The following is a 16,068-nucleotide window of genomic DNA, read 5'->3' as shown; positions in this document are numbered from 1 at the left end:
AGTTTGTGTCTGGTATTGCAGCCTAGTTCCATTAAAGTTAATAGGTTTTAATGCCACACACAAACTGAGGACAGGATTGGCACCGTTTATCGAAAAAGTGGCCGTGTTTTTGTAATACTGAATAAACTCCAGAAAAGAAAAAAAAAAATCAAATCAACTGGTGTCAGAAAGGTACACATTTGTAAATTACTTCTACTTAAAAATCTCATCTTCAGGTACTTATCAGCTGCTGTATGTCCTGCAGGATGTGGAGTATTCTCATTCTGACATAGTGCTTTCTGCTGCCACCTCTCTCCATGTCAGGAACTGTCCAAAGCAGTAGCAAATCCCCATAGAAAACCTCTCCTGCTCTGCACAGTTCCTGACATTGACAGAGGTGGCAGCAGAGAGCACCATGTCAGACTGGAAAGAAAACACCACTTCTTGCAGGACATATAGCAGCTGATAAGTACTGGAAAACTTGAGTTTCATATATATAAATGTGTAAACCTTTTTTCCCCTCTGGAGTACCCCTTACATTTAAACTACAATACAGTCATCAAATAATACTATCATTCAGTGATGAATAAAATAATCATATACTGTTTAAATAATATAACCATACAGTACATAATTCTATCATATGGTGCTCAAACAATAGACTATACAGTGCTCAAAAAATACCACCATACAATGCTTAAATAATTCCATGATACAGTGTGCAAATAATGTAATCAATAATTGCATAAATAACACCATCATACAGTGCACAAATAGTACCACTATACATTCCATAAATAATACCACCATAGAGTGCTCACATACTGTTGTATAGTGCATAAATAATATCAACATACAGTGCACAAATAATACCACCATAGAGCGCTCACATACCATTGTATAGTGCATAAATAATATCATCACAAAGTGCACAAATAATACCACCATACAATGGTCAGATAATACCACTACACAGTGCTCTAATAATCTTACAAAATAGTGCTTAAGTAATATGCTCACATACCATTGTATAGTGCACAAATAATACAATCATACATTACAGAAATAATACCACCATAGAGTACATAAATAATACCACCATAGAGTGCTCACATATTATTGCATAGTGCACAAATAATACAACCATACAATGTTCAGATGCTTAAATAATCTCACAATATAGTGCTCAAGAAATATAAAATCAGAAATTACATAAATAACACCACTGTAAAGTGCTAGGATACAAGCATCATATATTGCATAAATAATACCACCATGGAGTACTCACATGGTAACAGTTTATAGTGCACAAATACCACCATACAGTGCTCAGATAAAACCACCATACAGTGCTCAAATAATCTCACCATATAGTGCACAAATAATACCATACAGTACTCAGATAAAACCACCATACAGTTCTCAAATAATCTCACCATATAGTGCACAAATAATTCCATAATACAGTGGTCAGATCATACCACCATACATCTCATAAATAATACCACCATACACGGTTCAAATAACATAATCCAAAATTGCATAAATAATACCGCAGTACGGTGCTCAGATAATAAAACTATAGAGGGCTCAAATAATATCATCACAGAAACCAAATCACAGCCTCAGAACCCTACCGACTAGTCATCTAATAACAGTGCCGTATAATAAGTAAATAATACTGCTATACAATAGATGGTAAGACTGGTGATGCAAGCTACAATAGAATAGGCTGTATATTGCGCCCCCTATAGTATCCAGTCTGACCACACACCTAGCTAATGGAGGTCTTTTTACCTCACTTTTATACAGATATATCTAAATTCTTAATAAATTCTATATGAACAATAATACATCAACCAATTCTATCCATATAAATCCACAAAAGAAAGGAAAAAACTAACAGCCGCAAAAAGTCACCAAAGTGCCAAGTGTAACAGAACTCTTTACGGGACGCTTGTTAATCCTTCATCGACGCTAATCTGAAAAATTTCCATCTTTACATCCAAGAGGCCAAACATAACCGAGGGATATAAACATAGTGCAATAAAATGAGACATGCAATGCTACGAGCTGTGGGGTCAGATGGGGTTAGAGGTGTCATTCGGAGGAACCAGGGTAAAATCCAAAAAGTTAGAAGGATAATAGGATCATGCAGCACCGTGACATGTTCAGCTCTGCTACATCTGTTCCTATGCATCAGGACAATCGAGCACAGTCATCTATAGAAGCAGAGACAGACATAGGTGAAGAAGATGGAGGCAGAGTACCTGGACTCTGTGTAGGGTCTGTTCTGCCTCATCTACCTCGGGGTTCCCCAACTCTTTTTGAGTAGAAGTATTAACGGTAAACGTCTCAACGTGGAGATTCCGCTCTCCCACTACTTCCCTGCTGGATATAAAGCCCGTCCGTTGATGATGACTCCCAACTACTTTGGCCAATGGTTTATTAGATCTTCTCCTCACCTCCATGTTTTCATCTTGACCAAGGCAAAATGGCAGAGCAAAAAGAGCCAGAAGAAACCAGATCCTAAAACGCCTTGGAGCCATTCAGCTAGAGAGTCCAGGCGAGGGGCACCAAGCTCTGTCAAAAAGTTCCCGAAAAATGTTCTTCTACCAAGTTTTATACTGGAGACAGCTGGAGGGGGGAAAAGAGTGCTGCAAAAGTAACCGAGCCTGGAGGAAAGTATTAGTCATCCTTCTCCTGTGACCGGAGAAATGGATTTCAGCGTGGCTGGAGCGTAGTATCACGGTTATAATACATATCATGGGGGTCACAGCTCTCGAGATTTTTCACGTCTCCTTAAATAAAATACAAACATGATGGGAAATTGTGACCGAGAAACAAATGGGTTTTTTTCATCGCCCTTCATTAGACACAGAGATTGTATGGATATAACGTCTGGTGCTTGGAACAAGGCCGGGATTATTCTGGCCAAGAATTTCTCAAATGTGCTAAAGGTTTCTCAAAATAGTAGAAGGAGGAAAGCATCGTGACAGCTTCACTCTCTAAGTTTGAATTTTCTGACAATTTTTTTAAATTTTAAATGAATTTTTTAAATAATTAAATTAATAATTTTTAAATTAATTTCATTTCTTAAATTAATTGGATTAAAGGGTACTCTGGGAAGGAGGGCTTTTTCACTCTGGGCAGGGAGGGGGTGTATGAAAGCAATGACGTTCACTTACCTCAACGGTTAGAGTGCTGGGTTTCGCATCATGCTGCTCCAGTCACTGGTCCCCAGCCACTTCCTGTCCGGGTCACAGAACGGCCTGCGTCAGCGATTATCCTGACAGGTACTGCAGATGATCTTCATTTGTGCTGAATGGGGATGTGGGCGCATTCGTGTGCTCCTGCATCCCGATTCACCATAGCCGGCCGCACGCTCCATTGTGTGAGCTGTCAATGAATAGCCGCCACACAAAACTGACATGTCAGTTTTTTGTGTGGCCAATAGGGATCCCAGCCAGAGTGTATAGTATGTGGATTCCCTCAGACTGCAGTGTATGTAACTTTTGTATTAATCACAGCCATTGTTGCAAATCTGCAACAACGGCCATGATTAATACAAAAGTTACGTTGTGTGAACATAGCCTAAAATGTGATGATATTTATTGGGTATACATTAAATACAACATTAAGTCCAGAAATGATAGAAGGGTGTGTGGTCAGACAGTGGCATGCAACACAGCTATCCCAGAATGCTGGAAAAAGCTGCATCCAATCCTGAGAAACTTCTTCCATTTTCCCTGGATTGGATCAAGCTTTTTGCAGACACCCGGGGGAGGAGCGTCAGGGAGCGGGACAGCACTGAAAGGCAGTCGGCTTAAGGAGTGATTCGCTCTCTCCAGCTGTAACCATGTTTTTCAGGGTTCTCTAAGGCAACATTCAAGTTCTCCAGACACCGGGAGTCAAATGCAGAAGGACCATGATTGATGGAAGAATGAATCCCGAACAATACCAGCAAAATCTAATGGAAAACGTAAGGACGTTCATGAGCGGAATCCCAAGAGAACATGGGTCATACACTGGGTGGCCCAACTTGCGCACTGATCATTTTGTTGATGTTAAAGAGAAGGCCGGAGGCAACATAGTTAAGGGAGGCCAGCATGACAGGGGAGCTGGCACGGAAGGGGTTAACTTCAGAACTGTTCTGAGCGGGAGTTGCTAGGGGGAGGGGTAGGGGAATTAGGGGAGGGTATATATGTAACAGGCTCTTCCTGTACTGGTCAGCACATGCGGAGCAGCAGTGAAGAGTCCCGCCCTCCCTCCCTTAGTTATGGGGGACAGGATAATGGGGTTGTAGTTGGTTTGTCTCAGTATGAGGGATGGTGTGTAGTTCTTGTCATAGCAGCTGTTGGCGGGTTAGGGGGTCCTTGGGGTTGGAAAAATTGAAGTAAAAGGGGGGTACATGAGGGGAGGTGCACCCCCATTCCCCCTCATTTTGATTAAGGATCATGGGGGGACTTGGAGGAATCTGGGCTCCTGACTGGGTGGTGTCCCGGGGAGTAATGCGGGGGGTTTGTGGATAATCGGCCAGTGGCATTGGTCTTGGGGTAGGGCTCCTGAGCCTGGGGGAACCGGCTGGGGGTTGGAAGTGAGTGGTAATAGCCAGATACTTTGTGGCACAGTTATGGGTGGCCGCTTATAGTTTTAGCCTCAAGGACCTCCTTCCCGTTCTGGTTTTAGATAGATGGGGGTTAATAGTGGCAGTATTATTTTGCATAATGTTTTATGTTATTTGTGTGTTCGTTAATAAAATTGGCTGCTGTGGCCAAAATTTTTCCAAAACTGGGTCATTGTCTTCATTTTCTGTGGTGTGGTGTGGGGGGGGTTAAAGGGGGGTAGGGGGAAAACGGAGGAATCAGCTTCCCCATGTCATGGAGGTTTTGGAATAAGTTGTGTACTGCTTGCTCCCTAAGGCTAGGTTCACACTATGTAACTGTGCGGCTGTATTTTTTATGCGGCTGTAAATGTGCGGATGAAACTCCGGCCGTGGGAAAAAATAGACATGCGGCTCAAAACATACGGTCATTTACTTTGAAATCTGGTTCAACTAAAAATAACAAATAAAATCTTAAGAAAGTGATGCAAACACCTCTGGATGCATCTGGGAAAGCAGAGAACACAGTTTACATGAATCGCTATTACCGGGGTTTGCGATCCTCTGCAGTATGCCGATGCCGATGTCTCTCATGGTTAATCTATTAAAATAATAAAACACATTTTCGTTGTAATAAAGTCCCTTTTGTTGTTCAATAATTAAATTTAAACTAATCCATCATTTTGCAATTAAATATACTGTTAAAATAAATAGATATATAAATAAAAGTATATTTATATATATATTTATTTTTTGACAGTATATTTAATTGCACAATGATGGATTCGTTAGAATTAAATTATTGAACAACGAAACTGAATTTATTTCATCGAAAATGTGTTTTATTAATTAAATATTAATTAGTACAGGAAGCTCCATAAGCCGTTAATTCATATTGCCGGCAATAGAGCTTTCTGTACTAATCATCACTTTACTTTAATGAAAACCTCAAATGTTTCTTCTAATTATGTTATGACAATAGCATTATTAGAAGAAACATTTAGAATTATATGTGCGCTCAGCTGATTGGCTGATCGGCTGAGCGCACATATAATGAGCCGGTCCGCAGTACAGGGACTTCATTGTGCTGCGGACCAGCGAAGAGGACACATCGGGGTGAGTATACAGCTCTCCCCACCCCCTCCCCAGCACTGCACCCCTCCCAGCAAGGAAGGGGGGGTCAGTTAACCCCTTCCTTGCTGGGATGGGTGCAGTCTGACATCAGTCTGGCCCCCAAGGGGTTAAGGGGGATGCAATACATCCTCCCTTAACCCCTTGGGGGCCAGACTGTAAGCAGCGATCTGTAAAGATGCTGCATACTGTAAGGAGCACAACACCGCTCACAATGATGGGTGTTGTGCTCCTGTTTGTGTGTTTTTTGTGTGTTTCTCCCTTTTTGTTTTTCAGATATCGGTATCCTGTGGATTACGTCGGATTCTGTGGACTACGTCGATGACCAGCGTTTTTTTAATGTTTTTTTTTTAATAAAATGGTCAATGAGGGGTGTGGGGGTGTTTTTATTTGAATAAAAATTTTATTTAACTTGTGCTTTGTCTTTATTTCTTTACTTTATAGACTTAGTAGTGGAAGCCGTCTAATAGACGGAATCCATTACTAAGTTGGGGCCTAGTGTTAGCTGGTATAAAATGGCTAACACTAACCCCCTATTATTACCCCAGTACCCAATGCCACCAGGGGTACTGGGAAGAGCCGGGTGCCAGTGGTCCCGCAGCGTGAAAATTGGCGCTCCTGGACCGGGCGGCAGCAGGCTGGTAAGATTTAGGCTGGGGAGGGCCTAAACCAATGGCTCTTCCCACCCTGGTGTTACCAGGCTGCTGTCGTTTGGTTTTTAACCCGGCTGGTTATAAAAATAGGGGGCACCCTATGCAGTTTTTTTTTTTAAATAAATAAATAATTTTAAAAAAACGCATAGGGTATGCGTTGTCCAGCCGCAAACAATGGTCTTGTTCATTTTTTACGGGTCCGTTTACGATCGGGCCGTAGATTCATACATAGTGTGCACTGTGCAGCCGTATATCCTATACTTTCCAGCGTACGCATGAACCACCAAAAATACCGCTGCACAATTACAGCCGCAAATACAGCCGCACAGTTACATAGTCTGAACCTGGCCTCAGACATTAACAGAGAAAGCCAAATGCAATAAAGCCAATATGAAATCGGCAATATGGGTCGGAAGACTCCCGTTCTCTCAAAAATTGGAGGTCAGAGAGTTAAATATGACATCATTTTACCGGATTGTGGCAGGAGATGCATTGTAAGTAGTGTCCAATATTTAGGTAAATTGTCTAATTTGTAACCAATCATCCGGTTCTCTTTCCAGACTTCTTGGCACAGTAGAAGCCATCCCCTTCAGTGTAAAAAGCTTCTATAGTGATGCCATCAATTCCTGTGGTCGGACTAGTTTCAATGATCTTTGGCCAATTTGGCTCCATTTTCCAGTACTGAAATTCCATCAGCGCAGATGATTTCATTAAACATCTCCTGCTTGTTGAGTTCTTTTAAGGGCTTACTATAAGTTAAAGAGGTTATACAGGATTAGGAAAACCTAGCTATTTTCTCCCAAATCCAGTGCCCCCCCATATGACACAGATTGTGTGTGATATTACAACTCGGTTCCATTCTCTTTAATAAAACTGAGCTGCAATACAACACACAAACTGAAGACAAGAGTGGTGCTGTGGTGGGTGTGCTATGTCCCAGCAACCAAAAGTATACAGAATCTCTTCAAATTGGTCTGGTTATTGTAGGTCTACTTCTATACCCAAGTACAGAAAAAACCTCGGTTTCCGAACACCTCAGAGTTCGAACAATTCGGTTTTCGAACTAAATTTCCTCCTGAAGTTTTGCTCGGTATCCGAACATTGCTCGGTATCCGAACAAAACCAGGGGGATAACTGTCAGCTGAACTGATGTTCAGCTGACAGTTACAGGTGTTCGGAACACTGAGAGGCGGGAGCGGGCGGCTATTTAAACTTGCCGCCGTGCTCCTGCTCCAATCAGCTGCCGGGGACACCCTGTAAAGAAGTGGGGAATCCCATCATAATGATGGAATTCCCCACTTCTTTGCAGGGTGTCCCCGGCAGCTGAGAGGAGCAGGAGCACGGCGGCAAGTTTAAATAGCCGCCCGCTCCTGCCTATCACTGAGGGGACAGGCTGTAAAGAAGCCGGCTCCCAGCGCTGTCCTCCTGTCTCTCCCTACCAGCCCATCCGCCCCACGGAGAGAGACTCTCTTACCCAGCAGAGGCGGCGGGGAGCAGCGGGAGCAAGAAGCTGGCGAGCGGGGCTGCGGGCGCCAACAGCATGGGCGCGCCGCAGTCTATAGGGGTGTACAGGCTGGGTAAGTTTATCGGAAGCGCTCCGGGCTGGCGGGGGGGGGGGGGGGCGGAGGGGCTGTTGGGGAGAGACAGGAGGACAGCGCTGGGAGCCGGTTTCTTTACAGCCTGTCCCCGCAGTGAGAGGCAGGAGCGGGCGGCTATTTAAACTTGCCGCCGTGCTCCTGCTCCTCTCAGCTGCCAGGGACACCCTGTAAAGAAGTGGGGAATCCCATCATTATGATGGGATTCTCCACTTCTTTACAGGGTGTCCCCCGCAGCTGATTGGAGCAGGAGCACGGGGGCAAGTTTAAATAGCCGCCCGCTCCTGCCTCTCACTGCGGGGGATGTGGAGTGTTTTTGCACTCTGTGGGCCGGGTGCTCTGCACATTTACATTTACATTGTTCCCTATGGGAACTTACAGCTCCGTTTTCGAACTGCTCGGTTATGGAACAGCCTTCCAGAACCAATTATGTTTGAAAACCGAGGTACCACTGTATTATGAATTATATTAGCATTATAACTGCTTTGTGTTTGACACACCCAGTGATCACATGTCAAGGATGGGCAGAGTTTGGTCACATGACCCTCCTACAGTTAACTTGAACCTAAAGTGTGGTCTGAGGACAGAATCTCTCTCCAGTCTCTTTCTAATTTCTGCAAAGGTCTCCTCCCAAAGGGTGTGGGGTAGCTTTAGGCCCTGTACAAAGCCTTAGACCTAGTTAGTTTCCAGTTTTTAATTATAACCTGCTATCATAGATCCTGAGCAAGTTGCTACCTTTGCGTAAGACAGATCTGGGTCGTATACACAGAGATCCCAGCCTGGATTTTAGGAGGTTTCATCCAAAACTGCCTTTCATTCCACACCAAGAGGACAATTCTACTTCATAGAACATGTTCCTTATCCAGACAGGGATACTGACAAGGCAAGAAAGGGAAAGCTGTACAAGGACTCTCCTGTAACACTGAGCTTTTTTGTAGACTTACAGTAAGTGCAACACACCATTCACATACTAGTGTCCTGAAGTTTCTTTCCTACACTTTGCATCACTGAAGCAACAACACTGACAAAGCATTGCGGGGCTTACAGGGGACCACTGGGATAGCTGCACCACCCGTTACTACAACTCTCAGCTAGCCCACAGCGTAACATCATTATCCCAATGGGTACCCCACATTGAGCGACCATGTCTATGTTCCTCCGCCCTTTTTTTAATTTTCTAGTTTTTATTTGGGTATTTTTTTTCCTGTTTTAAGTCATTTTTGATGATTTTCTATATGTTTTCACCCTGATCTTCTGGAAAGCAATCCTTTTCCAAATCAAAACAACAGAGCAGATAATTTCTTACAAAAACCTGAAAGACACAGACAGGTGGTAAAATAAATTTAGTTATTAGTATATGTTTATTTGTGTGGCTTTACAGCTCAGCCCCATGCAATTTAATAGATTTGAGTTGTAATACAAGCCCATGGATGAATGTCAAGCTGCTTCTAGAAAAATGTGTCCATGTGTTTTCTTCTCCAGGACTAGAAAAAAATAGTTGTTTTTTTCCGTAGAAACAGCGCCACTCTTGTCCTCAGTTTGTGTGTGGTATTGCAGCTCAGTACCAAGTGAATGGATCCAAGCTGTAATACCTGAAAACATGGTGGCGGTGTTTTTTGGAAAAAGGCAGATTTCTGTGAAAAAATGTCATATTATACCATATACCATAATATGATGATTCAACATTAAAACATTTTCCGAATTAGAGTTTTAGCACCAGCTGGGAGAATTTATTGGATTTTATTTATCTAGGATTCATGGGGGGCTAAACCAAGATTACGTTACCTGAGGAACTTGGAGAGGAAGCATCAAAAGCCCAGAAATTGGTCTCCGTCTGGACCCATCCACCTGCAGTTCAGCTTTATAATAAATCCGATATTGCTACAGCAACACATCAAACACACAAGTGACCCACAGAAAATCCGCCTGCCCTGACCGCTGTGCTGCCAGCGTTTACTGAGCGGGGGAGGGCAGAAAAAGCCATAGGGGGTAATATGAAGACGGACAATATTCCTCTTCCCTATTATACATCATGCTGACTGGTTCCAACCACACACGTAATGTATTTTCCTCGTATTGAACTCCATTACTTAACACCATTTTACAGTTTACCCCTATAGACCCTCTAAGTGTCAATCTTTTTGCACTTTAGCCATTGAAGACAAAAGGAGACATTTACGAAGGTTACGACGAGGGCATATGCCAGGGAGAAGGTGCAGACATGCCCCTTCTCCCTGGTGTACGCCTACCGTACCCCCGCGTGCCCAATGGGCGGGCACAGGACGTGGCAAGGCGGGAAGGAGGGGGCGTGGCAAGACAGGAGGCGTAAATCATGATCCAAATGCTGGAAGCAGGTGTAGATTTGGTACGCTGGGCTAAGAGTCGGGCGCATAGTCGGCCGGATTCACTAAGAGGCGTGTGCCTCTTAGTGAATTTGGCTGGGGAAAAGGAGCTGCCTAACAGCGTACGCTGGTCTTCAAAAATCCCCCCACAATGTTTCTGCTTCTAATGTTCAGGACCCTCGACCCTAAGCTGTAGCATTGGGGTATCAAGATGTACAGACAGCAGATGGGGCATCCAGTACTCAAGGTGATCCCTTGGGGTTATTAGTGGACAGACTTGGGGTGGGCACTTTATGAGAGCCTGGACCAGACGCTGAAGCTTTAAAGGAGAAGTAAGGGAGACACTAAGGATAAAAAACCTAGGACAGCGCTAAAGGGGTACCCTTGCCTGGCATTAGAGGAGGCACCTATTATACACTCTCATTTGGAGATAATGCTAAAGGGGGCACCTATGGCAAGCATTAAAGGAGACATCTATGGGATCTATAAAAGTATCATTATAGAAAGTAGTAAATAAGGCACCTATACAAAGAATTAAAGGAACCCCTATAGAAATGTCTAAAAGGAGGGTCTATGGTCGGCAGTAAAACGGGTTCCTATTGTAAGCATTAAAGGGACAACTATGGCTGCCATTAAAGGGATCATCAATGACAGTCCATATAGAGAACAAATGTCTGCCTGTAAAGGAGGCATCTGATAAAGTAATGGTAGAAGAAACTATAAGAGATACCTATGAAAGTCGTTATGAAGAACACATGGTAATCATTAAAGGGGGCACCTCTGGCAGAAATTAAAAGGGGCACCTATGGCAGTCACTAGATTCATTTGGTGGTATCTGTGTCCAACTTTTACTTTAATGGGGACTTCTGATCTGATGGCTAGTATACTACCAGTCTTTACATCAGTGTCCTTTATCCTCAAAGGATAAGATGGATTAAAGGGGTTCTCTGATTTAACCAGAAAACTGCTGCCTTTTATAACCCCCCCCCCCTTGCCCCATCCACATTGTTCACTTACCTTGATGCTGTGCTGTCCCTCCAATCCTGGCCAGCTGCCCCCCTCCTATGGTCCTGCAAAGGTTAATCTGCGATTTTCAATATAACATTGATGTCATTGATGTTTGTATTATTTTCCTTCAAACTTTCGAGAAAAATGTATTTCTTGCCTGAAAGTTATTTATTCATTCACAAGTCAGACAGACACGCCGGCCAATTCTCACCGCTGCCAGGATATGTTTGGTCTACGGCAGGAAATCTGAGCGGCTGAAGGCAAAAAGCAGCAGATCTGACAGATGGAGAAGAACTAAACCAGAAATAAGTTGTAAAATAAGATCACACATGTTGGATCAGATATGTATGAACATTTAAGGACCAGACATGTATGAACTACAAGATCCAGAAGGACCAGACATGTATGAACTACAAGATCCAGAAGGACCAGACATGTATGAACTACAAGATCCAGAAGGACATGCATGAACTAAAGGATCCAGAAGGATCAGACAGGTATGAACTAAAGGATCCAAAAGGATCAGACAAGTATGGACTACAGCATCCAAAAGGATCAGACAGGTATGAACTGCAGGATCCAGAAAGAGCAGACATGTATGAACTACATAAACCAGAAGACTCTTACAGGTATGAACTATAGAATACAGAATCATCTTACAGATACAAACTACATCATCCAGAGGGATCAGACATGTATGAACTACAGGATCCCATAGGATTTGACAGGTATGAACCACAGGATTCAAAAGGATCAGACATGTATGAACTACAGGGTTCCCCAACTCCAGGACCACCAACAGGTCAGGATTTGAGGATTTCCCATACAAAGAACACCTGGGATTATACCTGATGCACTTATTATAATTAAATAACCTGTGAAATACTATGGAAATCCTCAAAACATGACCCAGAATCCAAAAGGATCCAACATGTATGAAGCAAGGATCAGACAGGTATGAAATACAGGATCCAAAAGCATCAGACAGGTATGAACTACAGGATCCAGAAGGATCAGACAGGTATGAACTACAGGATCAAGAAGGATCAAACAGGTATAAACTATGGGATCAAGAAGGATCAGACATGTATGAACTACAGGATCCAAAAGGATCAGACAGGTATGAACTACAAGATCCAAGAAGATCAGTCTGCTGCTGATGTATAGCAGATACACATCAGAATCATCCCTATTACCATTCCAATGAAGCAATTCTAAGCATTCACAAGGAAGAAAAAGAAGCGAGATACTTGTTTACATGGGTGACTTATTATTTTTGTCTTGTCTAAAAATCTATGCAAAAATTGTGAAAACTCCATTTACTTGTCATCAGATGTTAGAGAATTCACATCACAATCTGGCATGTGTGAATGAGGTGTTAAAGTGGATAACGGAATCCTCAAACTGCAACATATTGTGCAGGTAGTAACCAACTGTTCCCTTAGTTTGGTATTTTAACCTAAAAGGAGCATAGAAAATTCACAAGAAATCTTCTCTGTCCCAGGAGGTTAGGGCCTGCCTTCTATTACTTATCAGTCTTGGGTTCAGGCTGTTTAGCTCAAAGAGCATTGTCTAGACTGGATACAATTGTATTGTGGTGTCCTACCAGGGGTGTTTCTAGTCTGAACACCTGTCACCAAAGCCTTGTACTCTAAAGTGGAGTGGTGATGAGGTTGTATATAAGTTTTGACACCAGATGTCACTATTTATAACTTTGTATGTGTTGCACAGCTGTAGTCACTATAGGGTTACTGTCTAGTTATGTGATTTTGTGAACCAATGAGAGATGCTTTTTTCTTTCTTTCTATTTATATCCTCTTTTCTTTGCACACTCTCTTCTCCACCACTCACAGGGACACTTATACACCCTGTAGGAAGTAGTCAAATGGGGAGAGGAAGTGTAGCATCAATTAGTCAGTCTTACTCTGATTCTCTGAGGAGTAGGACACACACAGACCAGGCATCTCTGCTGTACTTAGTCAGGGCTTGGCTCTGCCAGGTTCCCTGTCTGGGACAGATTAGCTGTGGTATTGGACAGACACACATGTATGGGGAACACAGAGACTTTCTTTCAATAAGCTATACCTACAGACATTATGCAGTGCAAAGCAGCTAAAAGAGGACAAGTCAGAGATCACCCCAACACTGAGAACCTCTCTCAACGGAGCAGGGTGGTATCCTAGACAGAAGAACTGACCCGGATAGAGCAAAGCAACCGTATAAAGGTCTATGTACTCTATCTCGCAGTGCAGGTGACACCGGAAAAATTCAGACACTTAGCTACCCTCAGGTAACCAAGACTGGGGCTTGTGTTACCCTCGTAGGATGGGTAACCCGACACTGCAGGGCAGAAGAGGGTTCTAGCAACAGTAAGGTCGACAACACGGGCACAAGTATTCCCTTCACAAGTATTCTTCTCCAAAATTTCTTCTCACAAGTTCCGGCAGAGCACATTACTACAGTGGGTTGGGGTTCTCCCAACGAATTCCTCTACTCTCCTGACAAGCTTCTCTCAAGTTCTCTAAGCTCTTCTACTCTTATCAGCACTAAACTAAACAAGCACTGCTACTTTACCTCATCTCTCAGCACAGATTCAGTGAGCTCAATTCTGTATCACCTAGTGAAGAGTTATCCTGTATTGTAAGAGACTTTTAGTAAAACAACAGGAATGAAAAGTAGAATCTGATTGGTTGCTAGGGGCAACTGAGCCAGTTTCACTTTACACCATGTTTGATAAATCTTCCCCTATATTCTTCTGTAGTCCAAAAGGTAAAGAGGACCTGTAGTCAAACATATAAACCCAGGGCATCCTAAGCTATTTCATCATAGTAACATCTCATTTTTTTGAGGGTTGGTGGGAGTCAGTGATTATTGCACCAGCACCTACATACACTGGGTACACCATCCTTGGGTCATATCTACCCTTTCTGTGGGTGGCGGTACCGATTGTCCGGGTGGGTCATCTTCCCACTCTGGACCACCGAGACAAGAGCACAAGGGACTCAACACAACCCGCCAGGTCACTGACCAATGGGGAAAAACATAGCCAGACACAAAACAAAGCAGGTATACCATCACATCTGTGTGCTAAGTTAGCTCTGGCATCACAATACTACCATATACTATGTCGGGGGTAGTATATTCCAACCACTGACATAACATCATCCCGGCGGTTGGGCACTTATACAGGTGAGACGCGTCTCAACTGAGAGCAGGACTAGCTATGTACAATATATCTGTCTGGAGTCCAGGCTGTAGAGCTCACAGAGCATTGTCTAGACTGGATACAATTGTATCACTTCTCTGCTAAGAGCAAAGCCTATGTACTCTATCTTGCAGTGCAGGTGTAATCAGAGAACAGAACTCTGACCACTCTACTCAACCCAAGTAGCAAGGTCTGGGGCTTGTGTCACCCTCTAGGACGGGTCATCCGACACTGGTGGGCAATAGGTGGCGCAAAGACAAGAAGTCAAAACACAGGTACAAGTATTCTCTCTACTCTCAATTATTCTACTTATTCTACTTCTAAAGTTCCGGCAGAGCACAGTACTACATTGGGTTGGGACTCTCTCGACATCCTCCTCTCTACTTCTCTGCACTTACTCTACTTCTCAGCACAAGTCTTGTCAGTGTCAGGTAGAGGGGTCTGGGATGACAACAGACAGGTGCAGCCCTAGAACTGACACCCGCCCCAGCTGGCCCTACCTGCTTGCCTCGACAGCCCTAAGATGGCTGCGGACAACTGGGCGGCGATCCCTAACCTGATCCAAGTGGGAACACAAAACAGAGACAAGACTAACACACAAAATGGGAATAGTCAGAGGTCCTAGTCGGTAACAGCCGGTCAATATAAGTACAAAGTCTAGATCCAAAGAATAGTCGGGTACAAGCCAAAAGTCAGGTAATCAGGAGTTCAAGTCAGAGGGAATAGCTAGTTCAATAAGCACTAGGTAACTAGAGTCTTTCACAGGCAAGGATCATAAGACTTTTGATGGTACTTATGGAACCTGTAGTCCCAGCCCCCAGGCGTGATTGGGGCTGAGGCTCCAGGTCCTGCCCAGATACTGACAGCTGACTAGTGTGTCAGCTGTCAATCACCAATCAGCAAACACACACAACACCTATGTGAGCAGCCAGGGAGAGAATACTTGCCACAGCTACAACAAGGAGCAGCAGAGTAGAGTATGACAAAAAACATGGGAAGCATTCTGGCTGCTATTGATGCAGAGCTGAACTTATGGCCCGAGTCCTAACAGTCAGTCAAGTTCAACGTATATTGTCAAGTCACAAGTCTACTGTATGCTACTGTATCAAGTATTTCTAAATTAAAGGAGAGTTTATTTTTGATAACAGGATTTTTACGTAAACACCGACACAGTAATTGCACCTTTCTTGGGTCATCTCCCCTTTCTGTGGGTGGCAGTACCAATAGTACAGCTGGGTCACAACTCCACTCCGGACCACCGTGATAAGTACCCAATGGACCCCCTCACAGCCCAGCAGGTCACCGACCACAGGGGAAAGGATATAGCTCGCCACTCGTACCTGTGTGCTCACCTGGCACTGGCGTCATGACAGTACAACATCTGACTGAGCTATACTTTAACCAACCACCACAGTAGTGGCATCACACAGTACCACCTAGCAAGTGACCGATTGGGCCTCACGGCGGGCACCACAGACTGGATACAACTGTATCACTTCTCAGCTGAGAGCAGGACTAGCTATGTACAATGTATCAGTCTGGGGTCCAGGCT

At 43.7% G+C, this 16,068-nt stretch overlaps 1 protein-coding gene across 3 annotated transcripts in view; it reads right to left on the bottom strand.

The window, feature by feature from the left end:
* C1QTNF3 (C1q and TNF related 3) overlaps positions 1-16,068 on the bottom strand; it is a 129,231-nt gene that overhangs the window by 27,688 nt on the left and 85,475 nt on the right. The window contains exon 1 of one of the 3 annotated variants that reach the window (XM_069964776.1): positions 2,250-2,717. The exons of 1 other annotated variant lie outside the window; for it this stretch is intronic. In XM_069964776.1, the coding sequence (XP_069820877.1) occupies positions 2,250-2,528 (279 nt within the window). In that variant the 5' untranslated portion in view covers positions 2,529-2,717. Of the gene's footprint in view, positions 1-2,249; positions 2,718-16,068 lie in introns of those variants that run through there. One more of the 3 variants, XM_069964778.1, reaches the window with a different exon arrangement.

This window comes from Dendropsophus ebraccatus, chromosome 3 (genome assembly GCF_027789765.1).
Source record: "Dendropsophus ebraccatus isolate aDenEbr1 chromosome 3, aDenEbr1.pat, whole genome shotgun sequence".
In the NCBI taxonomy this organism is placed as follows: domain Eukaryota; kingdom Metazoa; phylum Chordata; class Amphibia; order Anura; family Hylidae; genus Dendropsophus; species Dendropsophus ebraccatus.
This window is presented reverse-complemented; position numbering and strand designations above follow the sequence as displayed.